Source organism: Octopus sinensis, linkage group LG16 (genome assembly GCF_006345805.1).
Source record: "Octopus sinensis linkage group LG16, ASM634580v1, whole genome shotgun sequence".
Classification (NCBI taxonomy): Eukaryota; Metazoa; Mollusca; class Cephalopoda; order Octopoda; family Octopodidae; genus Octopus; species Octopus sinensis.
This window is the reverse complement of record NC_043012.1, coordinates 8,421,320-8,441,319: the sequence shown is the minus strand read 5'-3', so window position 1 is coordinate 8,441,319 and position 20,000 is coordinate 8,421,320. Positions and strand designations below refer to the sequence as shown.

At 38.1% G+C, this 20,000-nt stretch overlaps 1 protein-coding gene across 1 annotated transcript in view; it reads left to right on the top strand.

Annotated features, from left to right (window-relative positions):
- LOC115220444 overlaps positions 1–19,154 on the top strand; it is a 39,541-nt gene extending 20,387 nt beyond the window's left edge. Inside the window, exons 2-11 of the mRNA XM_029790574.2 lie at positions 217–335; positions 1,806–2,048; positions 5,556–5,770; positions 7,358–7,789; positions 9,326–9,523; positions 10,460–10,564; positions 12,336–12,476; positions 15,127–15,291; positions 15,950–16,087; positions 18,513–19,154. Coding sequence (XP_029646434.1) covers positions 217–335; positions 1,806–2,048; positions 5,556–5,770; positions 7,358–7,789; positions 9,326–9,523; positions 10,460–10,564; positions 12,336–12,476; positions 15,127–15,291; positions 15,950–16,087; positions 18,513–18,560 — 1,804 coding nt within the window. The 3' untranslated portion in view covers positions 18,561–19,154. The remainder of the gene's footprint in view (positions 1–216; positions 336–1,805; positions 2,049–5,555; positions 5,771–7,357; positions 7,790–9,325; positions 9,524–10,459; positions 10,565–12,335; positions 12,477–15,126; positions 15,292–15,949; positions 16,088–18,512) is intronic.
- The last annotated feature ends 846 nt before the right edge of the window (positions 19,155–20,000 follow it).

Genomic DNA, 20,000 nt, shown 5'->3' with positions numbered 1-20,000 from the left:
TAAATAAAAGAACGTGTAGCTTTGAGATTTTTATGAAGTAATTATTTATTTCTAGAATGACACCCTAGGGTTGTTCTGAGAGGTCAGATGTCGTCAATCTTAACATTAAACAGGCAGAATATTTGGGGCCCGAATATGGCCGCTTTAAATGCCAAAAAAGGTTGATAGAACATTTGTCTTGTGTCTCTTCAATTTCCGTTTCCTTTCATGTTTTAGATGTGGAATTGATCCTGAGATTCGTAACAATGACAATAAAACAGCCGAAGAAATTCTCTTGGAAACAAAACCAGAAGGATGGCAGGAAATGTTATTATGGTACAACAAATTCAAACCAGGTAAATATTGGAAGAAATACAAAAGAGCTGAGCACTTTAAAATGTTTGGTCTCCAAAAAAAATTCATTTATATTTCTGCACGGAAATCCTGTATTGTCTAACATTTTTCATTATATCAAAAGAAGGAACCTTTTCCCTTTTTTTTTCCTGGCACCGGAGTATCATTATTTTCATTCCTTTCCCCATTTGTCTACCTATACACACAAACACACATATATATATTCTGTGTACTAAATCCATTCACAAAGTGTTGGTTGACTCAAGGCTATAGTAGAAGGTGCAATGCAGTGGGACTGAACCTGGAACCAAGTGATTGGGAAGCAAACTTCTTACCACACAGTCATACCTGTACCCATATATATATATATATGTGTGTGTGTGTGTGTGTGTGTGTGCATGTATATATATATATTATATATATATATATATTATTCAAAGAAGAATACAGTGTACGTTCACTAACCACGTAACTAAGAATTTTTCTATGAATATTCTTGCTACCCTAAGATTTTAATTATATATATATATATACACACACACACTAGAAGTTAAGCTAGGTTCAGTCCCACTGCATGGCACCTTGGATAAGTATCTTCTTCTATAGCCTCAGACCAACCAAAGCCTTGTGAGTGAATTTGGTAAACAGAAACTAAAAAGAAGCCCATTGTACATATATATATATATATATACACGCATACATATATTCTTTTATTCTTTTATTTGTTCCAGTCATTTGAATGTGGTTATGCTAGAGCACCACCTTTAGTTGAGCAAATTGACCCCAGCACTTATTCTTTGTAAGCCTAATATGGCGGCAAGCTGGCAGAAACGTAAGCGGACCGGCCGAAATGCTTAGCGGCATTTCGTCTGTTGTTACGTTCTGAGTTCAAATTCTGCCGAGGTCGACTTTGCCTTTCATCCTCTCGGGGTCAATAAATAAAGTACCAGCTTCGCACTGGGTCGATGTAATTGACTTAATCCCTTTGTCTGTCCTTGTTTGTCCCCTCTATGTTTAGCCCCTTGTGGGTAGTAAAGAAATACATATATACGGCAGGCTTCTTTCAGTTTCTGTCTACCAATTCCACTCACAAGGCTTTGGTCAGCCCGAGATTATAGTAGAAGACATTTGCCCAAGGTGCCACGCAATGGGACTGAATCCGGAACCATGTGGTTGGTAAGCAAGCTACTTACCACACAGCCACACACACACACACACACACATATAGATATTGTTTTATATATATTTGGATAAAATGGTTATCAAAAGTCAAGAGAATATTCATTATCCTGAAAATGGCACAAAAAGTTTTAAATCAGAATCTTCCTTGCCACTCCCATGAAACTTTCAAGTGATCCATTGCTTACTCAAATTAATGAATTAATTGCTCATTAATATACACAGATTCCGAGTTTGTTTTTTTTGTGTTGTATTTTTTTTATTTGTCATTTATTAGCTTTTCTGTTTTGCAGGTTTGTGGCAGGCCATGTTAACCGTAAAACCAAATCTTAGACAAGTGGAACTGCTCTTACAGTCCTGGTGTCGGGTAACAATCATGAAGAATGGCAAAATAGTGAATCTTCGAGTTATGGCCCAACAGAATCCCTACCACATTCACTGCCAACACCTGATGGAGAAATATGAAAATACAATAGAATTTTCTTTGGCCTGTCTCAGCGGAAGACCATTGATTATCAAGAGCTGGATCTCAAAACGTAAGACACGTTAATTAAACACATAACACAACAAGTATATTCTACCACAGATATATTTTAATACAAACATCAAAGAGAAAGAAACATTAATTAAACAATGGCATTATTCATTCCATCTTCAGGTATTCTGGGTGTATAACTTTGCTAAGTAGGTTCAGCCATTCGTCCCTCAGGGACATCATCATCATCATCATCATCGTTTAACGTCCGCTTTCCATGCTAGCATGGGTTGGACGATTTTGACTGAGGGCTGGCAAACCAGATGGCTGCACCAGGCTTCACTCTTGATCTGGCAGAGTTTCTACAGCTGGATGCCCTTCCTAACGCCAACCACTCTGAGAGTGTAGTGGGTGCTTTTACGTGTCACCGGCATGGGGGCCAGTCAGGCGATACTGGCAACGACCTTGCTCAAATATTTTAAACAAGATACCAGTACAGGTGCCAGTAAAGCGATGCTGGTAACGATCACACTCGAATGGTGCCTTTTACGTGCCACCAGCACGGAAACCAATTGGCCGCTCTGGCAACGATCACACTCGGATGGTGCTTTTAGCACCCTACTAGCACGGGGCACAAGTGCCAGTAAGGCGACGCTGGTAACGATGGCCGAGTAGTTAGAGTATTTGGCTCATGATCATATGGTAATGAGTTCAATTCCTAGCAACATGTTGTGTCTTTGAACAAGACACATTATTTCAGGTTGCTCCAGTCGCCTCACCTGGCAAAAATGAGTAGTAACTGTATTTGAAAAGGCCAGCCTTGTCACATTCTGTGTCACACTGAATCTCCCTGCGAACTATACTGAGGGTACACATGTCTGTGGAGTACTCAGCCACTTGCACATTAATTTCATGAAAAGGCTGGAACACTCGTCATCGTAACCGACAGAATGTCAGTTTTACCATTCACTGCATTGCAATATTATCCTCCATACTCTTCCGCCCACCACTTACAGTATCCTACAATCATACAGGACCCATTGTATTTTAGGGAGACTTCCACATAATAATGAAGGAAGTAAACCAATTGCACATTAATTTCATGACATTGTTTTCATGTTAATTTTAACTAGAAAACTCATCATAATCAACAGAATGCCAGAGAGACAAGTATTAACCTAAGGTGGTGGACAGGAGCGACATTAGATTGTTAGACTAGATGCCTTCTGATATTTATTCTGGCTGTTTGTGCTCTGAGTTTGAAATTCTACTGTGACCTACAAGGGTGCTAGACTAAATCTTTGTGTGTGTGTGTGTGTGTGTGTGTGTGTGTGTGTGTGTATGCATGTTCCGTGTATGTGTGCAAGTGTGTTGGACTGTTTTATTTTTTCAATTCAGACACCCAATGAAATTTAAAATTATTAACACTCAACAATTATAATATTCTGTTTCATGAATAGTATATATTTGTTTACAGAATTTACATCAAACTTCACATTCTTCAATGAAATTTTTATTTAGGTTTTTTATTTTTTCCTTCCGTGAAATATTTTCTTTTTAAGAAACTCATTAGGAAAAAGTAGTTATCTCCCCTGGCTTATAAATAGTTGTCTGCTCCTGATAACAACAGTTGTCTACCTTCGATTACAAAGTTAAGTTATTCATTTCACCTACATGATGTATGACACTTTACACTGCCATTTTCATATCCTGGCAGCAATATACCATTTTAGCCAACAATGCAAGGCGAGTGGGTGACTGCATTCATCACGCGAAATCTGACTTGCTGAGGTTCAGACGAACATCCATGTCTAACATGCTTTTTATGACACTGTACAGAAGTTCTGCACTACTATTTTCTAGAAGTCAATTTTTCCAGTAGTAGTAATAGATTTTGGTACCCATTTACAACTAGATAGACTGAACTATCTGGGAATTCATTATAGTAAACAGCCAATGCTTTAACCGTACTTGAACCATTGAACTCTTGACTTGATAACTGCAACTCTATCCATTAGGCCAACGTTTGTCATTAGCAAAAGAGGGACGTGTGGACTGAAAAAAAGACAGAATAATAGCCATGTTTAATAAACTTAAGATAATTTTGAACTCTGTCCAGTGCTAAGGTAAATAAAGGCATATTATATGAGGGCACATAGTCCAGGAGTTAGAGCGTTGGGCTCACAGTCATGAGGTAGTGAGTTCGATTCCCAGACCGAGCTATGTGTTGTGTTCTTGAGCAAGGCACTTTACTTCATGTTGCTCCAGTTCACTCAGCTGTAGAAATGAGTCGTGACGCCACTGGTGCCAAACTGTATCACCTTTGCTTTTCCCTTGGATAACATCGGTGGTGTGTAGAGGGGAGGCTGGTATGCATGGGTGACTGCCGGTCTTCCATAAACAACCTTGCCCAGACTTGTGTCTCAGAGGGGAGCTTTCTAGGTGCAAACCCATGATCATTCATGACTGAAGCGGGGTTTTTTATTGATGCAACCTAATGTTCCTTCTAAGTTCTGCACTTGTACACATGCACATATTTTACAACAAGTGCACAAAGAAGAAAATACATGCACACTAGGTGTCTCAAAATGAAATCAAATTCATTTTTGAATAAAGGTGAAATAAACTTCAAAGATGCTTTGTTGTATGCACAAACCGCAGGAGTTTCTCAGAAGTTTTTACAAGCTCTTCATCTAAATCCATTGCAGCATTGGAAATCCTTCTCATTAGAGAACCTTTTCACCCCTTATTATAATTATTCTTATTCTTATTATTATTGAATGCCTTACTTCCCTGGGCATGGACACATTGAAACTCCGACGTCTGGCAGCTGACTTGGCAGGCACCCATAAAACTATCAACCATCTTACAAACAATAACTCTGAGCACCTTTTCAAACTCCACCTGTCTAACACCCATGGACATATTTACAAAGTCAGAAAACAGCACAGCTCCCATGACTTTAGGAAACATTTTTTTCACGCTGAGAGTTGCTGAAGCCTGGAACAAACTGCCGGCATCAGTTGTTTGTTGTCGGAGCACTGCATCCTTCAAAACTTCCATGCTTTCTGAGATTCGCCAACACTACACTTGATTTTCTCCCCTCCATACACACACAAGCATGTATCTGACTCATACATTGTTCGCTTTCCAGATATTTGTACATTACTGCATATACTCTATATGCACTTTCTGACAAGTTGTGGTGCACCTGAGCACTGTATACAATAATTTCATTATTATTATTATTATTATTATTATTATTAAGGTGGCAAACTGGCAGAATTGTTAGCACACTGGACAAAACGCTTAGCGGTATTTTGTCCATCAATATGTTCTAAGTTCAAATTCCACCGAGGTTGACTTTGCCTTTCATCCTTTCAGGGTCAATAAATTAAGTACCCGTGAAACACTGGGGGTCAATGTAACCTACTAATCCCCTCCCCCACATTTCAGGCCTTGTGTCTATAGTAGAAAGGATTATTATTATTATTATTAGTAGTAGTAGTAGTAGTAGTAGTAGTAGTAGTGTTATTGTTATTTTTCTGTGTTTGAAATATCTCATTAGAATTGATGGAGAACATAGATGTGAATGCCTGTGACAAGTCATTCTCGACAGACCGTAACGACAGCAAAGATGTTGGCAAACCTTTGATTGCTGAAATTTGGGAGATTAATAATTATGCAATGGTCAACATACTTATGGATTTGAAGGTTGATGTTCATAAACTGTACAACTCTGAAGAAAAGGACAAAGGGCTGTTGCGACCCCTATTTTTTTATGTAAGTATATTCCAATGATTGCTTATTGTTGTTGTAGTTGTGGTGTAGGGTTGTTGTTGCTCCTTCTTCTTCTTCTTCTTTTTTTTCTTCTTCTTCTTCTTCTTCTTCTTCTTCTTCTTCTTCTTCTTCTTCTTCTTCTTCTTCTTCTTCTTCCAATCAGGACTCACGCCATTAGCCACAAAGAATAATCTCTAATCCGAGCCTATTCTAAGCCACTAAGAATGCGTGTGGCAACTTGAAGATCCACCTGCCACACGCGATAGACAGGCGCTTGCACGGGCGCAAAAGCTACGTTGTTATCCTTATTCCGTAAGCAGTGACTTTTAACAGTGGCGGAGAGCTGAACCATCCTGGGGTACAGAGGATTCGCAATCTAGACTAGGGTCTGAAAGTTTACCACACCATAGTGGGTTGCACCATGGTTCCTCTGCTTTGTGGCAGAAGTAGGAAGAAAGAGTGAGAGAAATTGTGGTGAAAGAGTACAGCGGGTTCACCACCCACCCCTCGCCGGAGCCTTGTGGAGCTTAGGTGTTTTTGCTCAATAAACACTCACAATGCCCGGTCTGAGAATTGAAACATGTTCTTACGACCGTGAGTCCGCTGCCCTAACCACTGGGCCATTGCACCTCCACACTGCTGCTGCTGTTAATGCTGTTGTTGTTGTTGGTTGTTGAAGGCATGTAGCTAAGTGGGTAGGGTATTCAGCTGATGATCGTCAGATCATGGGTTTGAAAACCAGCAGTGCATTGTATCCTTGAGCAAGACACTTTATTTCACGTTGCTCCAGTCCACTCAGCTGGCAAAAATGAGTGGTGGTGGTGGTGGTGGTGGTGGTGGTGGTGGTGGTGGTGGTGGTGGCGGTGGTGGTGGTGGCGGTGGCGGTGGTGGTGGTGGCGGCGGCGGCGGCGGCTGCTGCTGCTGCTGCTGCTGCTGCTGCTGCTGTTGTTGTTGTTGTTGTTGTTTAGCCAGTAAAAGAAAGTATCAAAACAAGGCAATGAACAGGTGTAACTGTAAGAACATTGGACCAGAAGCCTTCCAGTATTTGCTCTGGTTCTTTGAGTTTTGAGTTCAAATCCCGTTATGACCTAGTTGGACAGTAAATTCAGTCCACTGCATAATTTAACTTCACCATCTGATATCTTGGAGGCTTTTAGTGGAGACCACTGTGTTGTAAGCATTCAGGTTTGGTATCTACTTAAAGAATACCTTTCCCTCCTTCCCACAGCCTCAGAGACCCTATAAGGGATCATTAGATCCCTTATAGGGTCTCATTAGAATGAGATGCTTAGCAGCATTTCAGCCATCTTTACATTCTGAGTTCAAATTCCACCGAGGTCAACTTTGCTTTTCACCCTTTCAGGGTCAATAAAATATGTACTAGTTGAGCACTGAGGTTGATATGACTGCCAAGCTCACTACCGCCAAAATTTCAGGCCTTGTGCCTATAGCATCCTCATCATCTTCATTATTCTCCTTGTTCTTGTTTTGGTCGTGCCATATTATGCAATGCTTCCCTCATATATTTGATTTTCTTTTTTTTTATACATACATATTTTTTATTTGATCTCCTCCATATTACTTTCCCAGTTAATATGTTCCCCGGATGCACCACAAGACCACAAAATCATCGTCCGTGTCCTAAAAGACTGTAACTTGTCACTACGCAACCAACATGGTCAAACAATAATTTACGAAGCGATAGCAAGGGATAAATCCCTGGAACTGATTCAAACATTGCTCCATTTTGGTTTAGATGTATCTCTGCGAGACAGCAAAGGAAGAACAGCGAGGGATTTTGCCAAGAAGCTCAACAAAGATTTATACGTTGATATCATTGACCAACATATCCTGGAGTTAATCAGGAAAGGCAAGACAGAAATATTACAAAGGATGATTCTAAGATCATACCAAGACATACTCCTGTTCCGCGATAGTGAAGGAAACTCACTTTTGGACATTTCCAGAAGTTTACACATTTATGAAATATGTGAAATATTAATGTTGGCACCATTGTGGCAGGTATGATATTCTGGTCTCTCTGATTTCTTACCATCTCTCTCTATATAAACGGCAGTTTGTCTGTCTGTGTGTCTGTCAGGTTGTGCCCTCACCCTGACCACGGCTTTCAACCGATTCTGATAAAACTTGACACACACATAGCCCAATGTCATAATTCAAAACTAACGCAGCGAAAATTTTGAAAAGTTCCCCCAGTTCTGAAAGAAATCGATAAATTCGAGATGGGGGTCGAGAATCTAAGCTTTTTATATGCAACACATTTTCTGTTGTAGTTTTCACAACTTGCAATCGATTTTCACCAAACTCATGGTGAAGCTTAATGTTACCCTAAGAAACTTAATTCTGATGTTAGTTTTCCATGCAATACCTTACCATCAGAAAAAATCGATAAAATCATGCCATTTTGGGAAATCGCATTCAAATTCAAGATGACATATTTTGGACAATATCTTTCACAAATTGGCAGGAATTTTTTTTAAATTCACAGTGAGCATCATGTCTGCTCCAAGGAGCTATATGGCCCTTTTTTTCCAATAGGATACTTTATTGCTGGAAAAAATTGGTTAATTAAATCATGTGTGGCACACCGATTTGTGTATTAAACACAAACCACAGACTGTCTAGGGGACGCAACTCGACCTTTTTAACTCTCTTGGGAGGCGCAATGATGTTTTCATGTTTTCGCCCAAAGGGACAGCTAGGAACATCATATACACAGAAGTATTCGAGTGAAGAGAAGACATTGCAACCTACACATGCGCCTTCGTTCCCAAGAGGGAAAGGACTAGATTGGGATTAGTCATTGCCTACTAGGGGCTCTTACATACCCGGGCAATGCCGGGCTATGCTGCTAGTTTCATAATAAGTTTTAAGAACTCAATCCTCAGAGTTTTAGTGGTTGTTGTTGAAGTTGTTGCTTTTGCTGTATAGCTCTAGGTCAGACCTGATCCGGAGAGACCTATAGTCAATGACATTCCAGCCATGACTGTCTTGTCTTCTATTTTCAGATAGTGTACCACACTAAATATATAATCTTTTCAATCCTTTCTTTCATCTTTTACTTGTTTCAGTCATGAGACTGCGACCAAGCTGGAGCACATTACCCTATTAATCAATATGTTCTCCTTTTTAACCGTTTGCCTGTCCTACGTATCACACACGATACACAGGACATATTTCCCACATGTCCATCCATTATATATGATACACATTCTCTAATATTTTTTGGTTCATGGTTTAGTGTTTTTAAAATGTAGAATCACTATGGAGTGACACAGAAACCATCTTGAAGTATTTTATTATAACCTTTAATATCCTAACGCTATACTCCTTCTCATCCCAACTTCACCCTGCAGAAGGAGACGGAGTAGATAATTAAAATACCAGTAATACACTGTGGTTGATGCCATTGATTGAAGTTTCCTCTCTCTCTCTCTCTTTCTCTCCTATGTATTATAATCTGTACAAAACCGACTGCAATATACCGTGGTACCAACTATTAGCTACCATTTTCCTATTCTTGTATTTTTACTGAAGGAAGAAGATGATAAAATATACCAATATATCAAAGAAGGTGATCTGCAAAATGTGAAGAAATTGATGAAGAAAAAGTCGACATTGCGAAGAGACAAGTGCGGCAGATCGGTGCTTCTTTACGCTCTTCTACATCAGCAGAAATCTGTAGCAGAATATCTCATCACAGAACATTCCATACTTGTCAATGAAGCAGACAGTGTAAGATGGAAATAACCGCTTTATTCATGATTATTGATACAGATTTATTGATTTATACTTTTTCATCATCATCGTCATTTTAACAACCATTTTTCTATGCTGGCATGGATCAGAAGGAATTTTATAGGAAAAGATGTTTCTATCACCTGGTGTCCTTTCTCTCATCAATCCTCACCTGTTTAACCCTTTTGTTACCAACCCGGCTGAAACCGGCATTGGGTCTGTAGTACAAATGTCTTGTTTTCATAAGTTTTGAATTAAAATCTTCCACCAAACTTTAGTCACAATTTATGTTCCTAATACTAACTTAATGATAACCAAGTTATTTTACTAAATTCTTTGTTATATTTAAGATTAATTGAAAGAAACACAGAGAATCTCAACAGAAATATGGTAACAAAAGGGTTAAAAATTAATTAAATAATATCTCCTCTTTGTCCAAAGTAAATTCAACTGAAAAAAAAAGCTTAATTATAATATATTAGGTTTAAAATTCTTTAAATTACAAAAAATGAAAAAATAAAAAAGAGTAAGCAGGGGGCATTTGGCTTAATGGTAAAGCACTTGGCCAGTATCTGAGATGAATGGGGTTTGATCCCCATAGCTGCCTGCAGGAAACTTTTCTTAAGGCGGTGAGCTGGCAGAAGCATTAGCACACTGGGTAAAATGCTAAGCAAATTCTGCCAAGGTCAACTTTGCCTTTCATCCTTTCAGGGTTAATAAAATAAATACCAGTTGGACACTGGGGTTGATGTAATCGACTTAACCCCTCCCCTGAAATTGCTGGCCTTGTGCCAAAATTTGAGATTCATATTTGACAGAGGAATCTGAATGCGGGTTAATATTCACAGACTCATAGTGATATTTTATGAGGTTTTTCTCTTTTCTTTTTCTACTACCTTTCTGTTTTTTTCTACCCTTTTTTTTTTTTTTCAGTATGGCCGTACCCCATTACATTACAGCTTTGTATTATTTGAAGACACCTCAGAGATTTCACATCTATTGAAGCTACTCGGAGCTGATGTGACCATTAAGGACAACGTAAGTTCACATTAATATCCGTTATCATGTGTGGCAGGTACTCTTCCACTCTTTCTACCGCTACTACGACAGTCTCTGCTCCTCTCAACTTCAGCCGTTTTCAAGAACAAAGAAAGAGAGAGAAAATATGTTTCACTCCAAGACTTAATCAAATAACCATTACGACTATATACTATGACATGTTGGCATGGTGAAGGCACGCGGCGAGCTGGCAGAAACGTTAGCATGCCGGGCGAAATGCCTAGCGGTATTTCGTCTGCCGTTACGTTCTGAGTTCAAATTCCGCCGAGGTCGACTTTGCCTTTCATCCTTTCGGGGTCGATTAAATAAGTACCAGTTACGCACTGGGGTCGTTTTAATCGACTTAATCCGTTTGTCTGTCCTTGTTTGTCCTCTCTGTGTTTAGCCCTTTGTGGGTAGTAAAGAAATAGGTTACGGTTTTGCACTTACAATTGCTAGATTGCAGGTTCAATTCCTGAACCAGGAGGCACATTGTGTTCTTGAGCAAATTACTTCATTTCACATTGCTCCGGTCCACTCAAGTGGTGAGTTGGAAGAATCATTAGCTTGCTGGGCAAGTTGCTTAGCAGCATTCCATCCATCCTTGCATTCTGAGTTCAAATTCTGCCAAGGTCGGCTTTGGTGGCTGTGGTGAAAGAAGTTATCTTTCCGGGGTCGATAAAATAGATACCAGTCATGTACTGAGTTGATGTAATCGACTTACCCCTCCTGCTACACTGCTGGCCTTGTTTCCAAAATCTGAAACCATTATTATTATTTTCCTTTGCCTGGTGGCTGTGGCAAAAGAAGTTATCTGATGAACAAGGCTGAAAGGCATGAAGACAGATACATCCCTCTTTGGTAGAGGTCTCATTAACTTCTTCACATTTCATTTGAAAAGGAAATTGAGAGTGGAGAGGAAAGTGCGGTCCTTGAGTGAGTTTTATTGAAAATCGCAAAAATGGCAAGAGTGGATGGTACCTCTCTAAGTATAGATCTATGAGTCGGAGAAATGGAATTCAAGAGGGCACTTGCCTTTGGCGATCAGGGAGATCTTGGACAGTAGGGTACCTTCATTATTCCTAGAGGTCATCCTATATCAGAAGGACAACACCTATCACCCCCACCCTTACCATTTTTTTTTTGTTAATCTTTGTATATTACACTAGCAGTATCGCCCGGCGTTGCTCGGGTTTGTAAGGGAAATAACTATATAAGCATTTTTAGAGAGTTACTTCCCTTATATAATAGCAAAAAAATGCATTAAAAATGGAAAAAAAATTATGGTAATTTTTTTTTTAAATCGTAGACTCATCGTAGACATTTTTAGAGAGTTACTTCCCTTATATAATAGCAAAAAAATGCATTAAAAATGCAAAAAAATGATGGTAAATTTTTTTCAAATCGTAGACGCGCGCTAATACCCAGAAGGGCTCGATATGAATCACGACTATAAGATACCCGGTTTTGGTTAAACTGCACTGCAAAATGTGGGAGTAGTTAGGAATCTAAATCATAGGAGACAGACAGCACGCAACCTTACTTTTATATATAAAGATAAACTCCCACACTTTATATCTGTTTTGTATTGCCCCCTCTCATCCTTCGCCCAGGTAGAAAACAAATGAAATCACTGGAACCATTATTAACAAATTTTTATGATTTTTCAGTGAACAAAGTTATAAGAATTTAATGGTTTTTGCCAAACTCCAAAGGAAAACATAAACTAAATCAGAGCATCTAATTGTTGTTGTTGTTGTTGTTGTTTCAGCGTGGTAAGACACCAAATGACTATTATGAGTGCAACTGCACCATGCAATTTGCATGCATCAAAAAATCAATTTGTGAATTTGAACTGGAAGTATTCTTAGAAGAAACGAGTTTCGAAGAATCCTTTTTCAGCGCCATCCAGGTAAACTGTTCCTACTCAAAAATTATTATTATTATTATTATATTATTATTATTCAGTAGTTTTATTTTTATAGCGTTCTTTCACTTCACTACCGAGCGCAGCTCTGTGTGCCTTGGGTATGTGCTGTGATTTGTTGTGATGCTCTGATGGTTATTGTATGGAAAGTGTTCTGCGTAGGATGTGTGCAGTGCCTAGTAGTACAATTTTCTGTATGTTATATGTGTTTGTAAGTCCTGGTGTTTTTGTTATGTATTTGTCTGAATATCTTTTTATCATGCCTAATGCACCTACTATGATAGGAATTGTTTCTGTTTTTAGATTCCACATTCTGGTTACCTCTATTTCCAGGTCTTTGTATTTTGAAAGTTTCTCCATTTCTTTTAGAGACACGTTGTCATCTGCTGGTATTGATACATCAATTAGAAAGCATTTTTTTTCTTCATGATCTCTATAAACTATATCTGGTCTGTTGTCCTTAATTTCTCTATCTGTGTGTATCGGCATATCCCAGAGTATGGTTGCTTTCTCGTTTTCTGTGACCTTTTCTGGTGTGTGCCTATACCATCTTTTTTCTGTTGTTATTCCATAATGTTGGCATAGCTTCCAATGTATGTAGGTTCCAACTCTGTCATGTCTGTGAATATATTCCTTCTTAGCCTTCTTTATTATTATTATTATTATTATTATCATTATTATTATTATCATTATTATCATTATTATTATTATTATTATTATTATTATTATTATTATTATTATTATTATCATTATTATTATTGAGACAGCAAGCTGGCTGAATTGTTAGAATGCCGGACAAAATGCTTAGCAGCATTTCATCCATCTTTACATTCTGAGTTCAAATTCCGTTTAGGTCGACTTTGCCTTTCATTCTTTCAGGGTTGATAAATTAAGTACCAGTGAAACACTGGGTTCGATATAATCAACTAGTCCTCTACCCACGAATTTTAGACCTAAGTTACAGGCACGTAAACACACCAGCATCAGTTGTCAAGCGATGTTGGGGGGAACAAACACAGACACACAAACACACACACACACACACACACACACCACACACACACACACACACATACATATATATGACAGGCTTCTTCCACTTTCCGTCTACCAAATCCACTCACATGGTTTTGGTCAGCCCGAGGCTATAGTAGAAGACACTTACCCAAGGTGCCACGCAGTGGGACTGAACCCAGAACCATGTGGTTCGTAAGCAAGCTACTTACCACACAACCCTGTTTCTAATAATTACTAGTAGGAACTCCATATTTCATTACTGGACCATAATATGCTCGCCATGTTGAAGGGGAGTGGTTCACTCCCTTACAATATATCAGATGCAGGTTATGTGTCATTAACTAGCTGGAAAAAATTTTTCCCTGAGATTAAAATGTAGTAACATACTTCCTTATGGAACAGCCACACAGAAGTAGGAACAAACATTACATTCTAGTATTGTCACTACTTTTTTGTCCAAATTAAACTGACTCATTAAGTTCAAAGCTGATTTCTCAGAGAGCGGAAATAACCGAGACAGGAACAGCTGTATCCGACCACGGAACATAGTATTCTGAGATTTGGAAAGTCTTCTAAGCAAATCATTGCACATTCTCAGCAGATAGTTCTTACCAGCATCGTAAAAGATGTCAGACTTCCAAGTACTTGTATCTCTTTCAAAGATTTTAGAACTAGCTACTTTGCTTATATTAAAGGCTGTAGCAGCACAAGCAGTCAGCACCATATTGGATGAGATCTCGCCAGCAGCCGTTACCATCTCTGAGACTGGACCGAGATCTCACCTGCATCCATTTGCCATGCGCAAGATCACAACAAGGCTCACGATGGCAAACCAGATATAAGGGTCCAACAAATAGATTCTCTCTCTTTTCATGGCAAGTGCTTGCTAAACACACATCCGCTGGTTGGGCCTCCAGGCTAATCCTGTCTACACATTGTATCTCCAGAGGTAATGGGCCCACATTAATGGAGATACAATGAGATGTATACAGCTTGAGATGGTATACTGAGAGCGACACACATCATTTATTCTGTGTAACTATGTAAATAAACTGGTTGTGAAGTTGCATTTCCACTTGAGACATCTTTCTTGACCTGCAAGAGCCTGAAACAACACAAAGAACAATTTTAATGGGAGAAGGTGATGTTCATCCAATATCATGAACCTTGCCTCCCATTATAAGGCTTTCATCATCATCATTGTTTAACGTCTGCTTTCCATGCTAGATGGGTTGGACGTATGACTGAGGGTTGGCGAACCAGATGGCTGCACCAGGCTCCAATCTTGATCTGGCAGAGTTTCTACAGCTGGATGCCCTTCCTAATGCCAACCACTCCGAGAGTGTTGTGGGTGCAACCGGCACGGGGCCAGTCAGGTGGTACTGGCAATTGTGTCCTACCTGTGTTACCAGTGTGGTTCGCTCACTTTTTAAAGTTATCTTGACAGATTTTTGATAGAAATTAGAAATGTTTACCCCAGATATTCTGAGATGTTCTTAGTCATTATTTTGGTTCAATTCCTCTCTCCCTCTCTCTTTCTCACCAATCTTTACCAATTTTATCTACCTATTTGTTTTTGTTGTTTTTTCTTATGCTTTACTTTCATTATAATTTAAAGGCAAATGATCTCGATCAAGTGAAAGAACTTGTTGAAGGTTTACACAAAGTAAAAGGCATCAGTCGCTACAGTAGCAGAGCATTGTTCACCTGTTTGGACAATAACCATGAGGAACTTGCAAAGTTTTTGGTACTCAAAGGTTTCAGAACAAACATATGGAAACAGGTAAAAATAACACCATTATTTCAAATATTTTTCATCTCAGATTTACCATCATTGTTTTAATGTCCACTTCGATGGGTCAGATGGAATTTGTTGAGGCAAGTTTTCCATGGTTGGGTGCACTTCTTGTCACCAAGCGTCACCTGTTTCCTAGCAAGGTAATATTTCTCCATGGCCAGAACATGCTTATCCCAGGAGACTGGAAATGAATAACACTGCTTGTATGACAGTGAAACTTGTTTACAGTCATCACATGATGTGAAGATATGTGTACACACACGAACACACACAAACACACATGCACACAAACACACACATACATACAAACATACACACACGCGCGCACAAACACACCACACAAGCACACACAAACACACACACAACATGCACACACACCTACACATGCACACGCATGAACACACATACACACACACAAGCATACAGAAACACGCACTCAACATGCATACACACCTACATGCACACACACACACACACATAAATACATATATGTGATGAGCTTCCTTCAGTTTCCATCTACAAAATCTGTTCACAGCTACAATATTTAAAAACTGAACTAGTTACCATTTCAAAAAATAATTCAAACATTTTTAGAAGATTCTACCCACTCTATTATCACCATTGTCTTTCTCTTTTCTGCCAGTACGAGCCATGTTCTTCTGATGACCCGATGTGTGGGATGATGGAATGTTCTCACCGAGTGACATACTTAAAAGAAAAAGTTGAAGAACTCAAGATGTATGACTTGTTAAAACTTATACAAGATGTAGAATCTGGAAAGGTAATATAGATATACATATATATATATTTAATTTTTCTCTAAGATGTAATTTCTTCTAAATGGTATAATTTAATTTTTTCATTGTTGAATTGATAAAAGGTGTTTTTTTTAATTTATATATATATATATTATATATATATATATATATATATATATATATATATATATACATTATATTTTGTGAATTTGATTTAGTATTTCTAAATTGAATTTTTCCCTGTAAGTTTGGAATAATATTCCCTCATATTATTATTATTATTATTATTATTATTATTATTATTATTATTTATTATTATTATTATTATTATTACATATAAATAATATTCCCTCACATTATTATTATTATTGTTATTATTATTATTATTATTATTATTATTATTATATTATTATTATTATATTATTATTATATATATATATATACATAATATGATATAATATGTCTCTCACCTTAATAATATTTCACTCCACCTTTGTATTCTGTCACTTGAACTTTCACTCAAATTTCATGTATAGTCACTACAAGTATCACTCAGATAAATCTTCACTGAAGTCTTCCTCAAATATAATATAGCCTTACTGGTGCCGCACTCCAAATTACTATACCCTCTCCTCCAGCTTCACTCAACCTTCATATGTTCTCACCTTATTTCTACTATAGATTTTGCTATAATAATAATAATAATAAGGTAATCAGCATAAAGGAGTTCCTGTAAGCATCCAGTCTTAAAATCTTGTGTTATGGCCCAGAGGACAATGAGATGGATTGGAGGGGACTGAGGGCTAAACCCTTGTGAACTCCTACCAGCACACTCAATTCATTGCTGTATTCCTCTTAGTTAAATCTCACCTTTTTAACAGAACCCCTGTACATGGTTTTATGAACCCCACAAGTCTTTCACCTATACTTAACTTCCTCACCAATCACCAGATCACAAAGTGAGGGACCCTGGTTGAATGCTTTCTCCAGGTCAACAAATGCTTGGTACAGTGGTGACTTATTTTTAGCTAAATACTTCTCCTGCAGTTGTCTTACCAGGAAGAGGGCATCTGTGGTACTTTTCCCCGGCACAAAACCAAACTGCAAAACCTAATTAGTTGAACTGTAACTTTCATGACCTGGTCCAACAATTTGATACACCTGTAAGCACACTACTCTAAGGCATCTCCCTTACCTTTGTAACATTTAACTATAATGCTGCTACACTAGTCATCATAATCATCATCATCATTTAACATTCGTTGTCCATGTTGGCATGGGTTGCATGGTTTGACTAGAGCTGGCAAGCTGAAGGGGCTGCACCAAACTCCAGTTTGATCAGGCATGGTTTCTACAGCTGGATGCCCTTCCTAACACGAAACACTTTACAGAGTGTGCTGAGTGCTTTTACATGGCACCAAACAGGTGCTTTAACATAGCACCACATGGGCACTTTTATGTGGCACTGCACAAGTGCTTTTATATGGGTATAACAGTCATTGAATATAACAGTTATTGGGTATAAGTCATTGAGTATAACAGTCATTGGGTATGAGTCACTGGGTATAACAGTTATTAGGTGGTATAACAGTCATTGGGTATAACAGTTGTTGGGTATAACAGTCATTAAGTATAACAGTCATTGGGTATAAGTCATTGGGTATAACAGTCATTAAGTATAACAGTCATTGGGTATAAGTCATTGGGTATAACAGTCATTGGGTATAAGTCATTGGGTATAACAGTCATTGGGTATAACAGTCATTGGGTATAACAGTCATTGGGTATAACAGTCATTGGGTATAACAGTCATTGGATATAACAGTCATTGGGTATAACAGTCATTGGGTATAACAGTCATTAAGTATAACAATCATTGGGTATAAGTCATTGGGTATAACAGTCATTGGGTATAACAGTCATTGGGTATAACAGCTTCCTGATTTTAAACATCTCAGCAATGATTCCTGACAGCCCAGAGGCTTTCCCTGTCTTCATATCCTTAACTGCTTTATCTATCAAACTGCCATCAATTAGAATAGCTGGTCCCTCTGTTGGGGCCATGTTGGGCAGATTCTCTTTTTCCCATGCATTCCCACCCACTAAATGTGGAGTCACATGGCTTAATGGTTAGGGTGTTGAACTCATGGTCATAAGATAGTGTTTTGATTCCTGGACCAGGCAATGCATTGTGTTCTTGAGCAAAACACTTCATTTCACATTACTCCAGTCCATTCAACTGGCAAAAGTGAGTAATCTTGCAATGAAACCGGGTAACTGCCATTATAGGTCAACATAACTTGAGAAGATAACTTTACCTACCTACGTACTCACCTAAATACTGATAAGTCTTTCCTATTTAAATTCATGGTTACTAATCAAAAGAAATTTATAATCAAACAATATCAACATTGTAACATACTTTTTTTTTATTTCTATTTATCACAGGTGAAAACAGACCATACATATCCCGATCCACCGGTCTATTGTCCTTAGAATATCTTGCAGAAATGAAGAATTTATTCCAAAGTTATTCTTACCAATTCATTTCAATAATATTGTCTTCAACCAATCCAAGACCAACATTTCTCTGTCCTTAAGACATTTTAGAGAAATAAAGAATTTATTCCAAAATCATTCCTATCAAGTCATGCCAATGATATTACCTTCAACAAATCCAGACTCACATCTCTCTGTCCTTAAGAAATTTTAAGAAATGAAGAATTTATTCCAAAATTTTCCTTATCAATCCATTCAAATGATATTGTCTTCCAGCAAGCTTTATGATTGTAATATGCTTGAGATCCCCGTGCATCGATGAAGTAACAATCACCCTCACTTCACCTTAACAAATCATGTTTTTTTATCCCACTTTTAATTTTTAGTTTTTTTTGTTATGTTGATGATGATGATGATGATGATGATAAGTCACACAACATATAAACTGAAAGAACTTTACTGTTTCAAGAAGAATTGGTACAAAAGATATTCAGATACCAAAAGTTCTAATGGAACAAAGCCACATTTAAATCTAAAAAAATTCTAAAATTTCATATGTTAAAGTTAATAAAATACAAATTCTACAAGCTGCTTCTCTATTTCTTCTTCTTCTCCTTATTCTCTATGTAAATAGTTTCCAACCACATGGTTTTCAGGGTCAGTCCCACTGCATGGTACCAGGTCAACCAAAGCCTTGTGAGTGGATTTGATCAATGGAAACTGAAAGATGTTTGTCTTTGTGTCTGTGTTTGTCTCCCACCGCTGTTTGACATCTGGACTTCGTATCTTTACATCCCCATGAATTAGAAGTTCGACAGAGACTGATAGAATAAGTACCAGGCTTTTAAAAGAAATTAGTTTCAGCATTGATTTATTCGACAAAAAAATTCTTCAAGGTGGTGCCCCAGCATGGCCGCATTCTAATGATCAAAACAAGTAAAAGATAAAGAATAATTACACAGTCATCGCTTATTATCAAATCATCAGATGTGGATAACTTTGATACATAACACCGTTGCCTTAAAATGATAACAAAATTCACCATCATGATGGCTTCACACAGTGAAAATATACTACATCAGTGACATCATCATCATTTAGCATCCTTTTTTCCATGCTGGCATAGGTTGGATGGTTTGGCAGAATCGTTAGCACGCCGGACGAAATGCGTAGCCGTATTTCATCTGCCGTTACATTCTGAGTTCAAATTCCGCCGAGGTCGAATTTGTCTTTCATCCTTTTGGGGTCAATAAATTAAGTACCAGTTACACACTGGGGTGGATGTAATCGACTTAATCCATGTGTCTGTCCTTGTTTGTCCCCTCTGTGTTTAGACCCTTGTGGGTAGTAAAGAAATAAGTTTGACAAGACTGATGAGCCAAAGGGCTCCACCAGGTTCTATTTCTGCTTTGATGCTGTATCTACAGCTGGATGCTC